The 702-nt window shown below is 66.4% G+C and overlaps 1 protein-coding gene across 1 annotated transcript in view; it reads left to right on the top strand.

Annotated features, from left to right (window-relative positions):
* Positions 1–702, top strand: part of SBF1 (SET binding factor 1) — a gene marked incomplete at both ends in the record, with an annotated part of 16890 nt that overhangs the window by 12072 nt on the left and 4116 nt on the right. The window contains 2 exon segments of the mRNA XM_010859072.1: positions 100–372; positions 448–638. Coding sequence (XP_010857374.1) covers positions 100–372; positions 448–638 — 464 coding nt within the window.

Below are 702 nucleotides of genomic sequence, written 5' to 3'. Positions count from 1 at the left end.
GAGTGGTCATGGGCACTAACGTCCCCATGTCTGGCACTAACGGCCCCACTTGACAGACTGGTGTAACCCAGCCCTCCCCACGGCCCTGGGCACTAACAGCCTGATGCCCCGAGTCCCGCCCTTGCCCTTCCTGGGAGCTCAGCCCTAGGTAAGTGGTGCCCTGGCCCCGGTCTGGCGCTTACCTGGCTTCTCTGTGCAGGTAAATGGGGCAGCGTCCGGGCCAGTGGGCGCAGTGGTGGGCTCAGCACTGATGTGGGCTCCCGGCTAGCAGGCGTGGGCCCCCCCCAGGCCAACGGGGCCCCTCCTGAGCCAGGCTTTCTGCGGCCGCAGCGTGCAGCCCTCTATATCATTGGAGACAAAGCCCAGCTGAAGGTGACTGGGATGGGGTCCCAGGGCCGGGTGGGGATGTGAGGTCTGGGCCCGCCTTACACAGATGGCCTCTCCCAGGGTGTGCGGCCAGACCCCCTGCAGCAGTGGGAGCTGGTGCCCATCGAGGTGTTTGAGGCGCGGCAGGTGAAGGCGAGTTTCAAGAAGCTGCTGAAGGCCTGCGTCCCTGGCTGTCCTGCCACCGAGCCCAGTCCCGCCTCCTTCCTGCGCTCACTGGAAGACTCAGAGTGGCTCATCCAGGTCTCTCCCCTGCCCTGACCCTGCTGTGGGGGATGGCACCGGGAGGGGGTGCAGAAGCCACGGGGAGGGACTGTC

The sequence above is a fragment of the Bison bison genome, unplaced genomic scaffold (genome assembly GCF_000754665.1).
Source record: "Bison bison bison isolate TAMUID 2011002044 unplaced genomic scaffold, Bison_UMD1.0 scf7180017855904, whole genome shotgun sequence".
In the NCBI taxonomy this organism is placed as follows: domain Eukaryota; kingdom Metazoa; phylum Chordata; class Mammalia; order Artiodactyla; family Bovidae; genus Bison; species Bison bison.
Note: the sequence above shows the minus strand (reverse complement) of the source record. Positions and strands in the feature narration are given on the sequence as shown.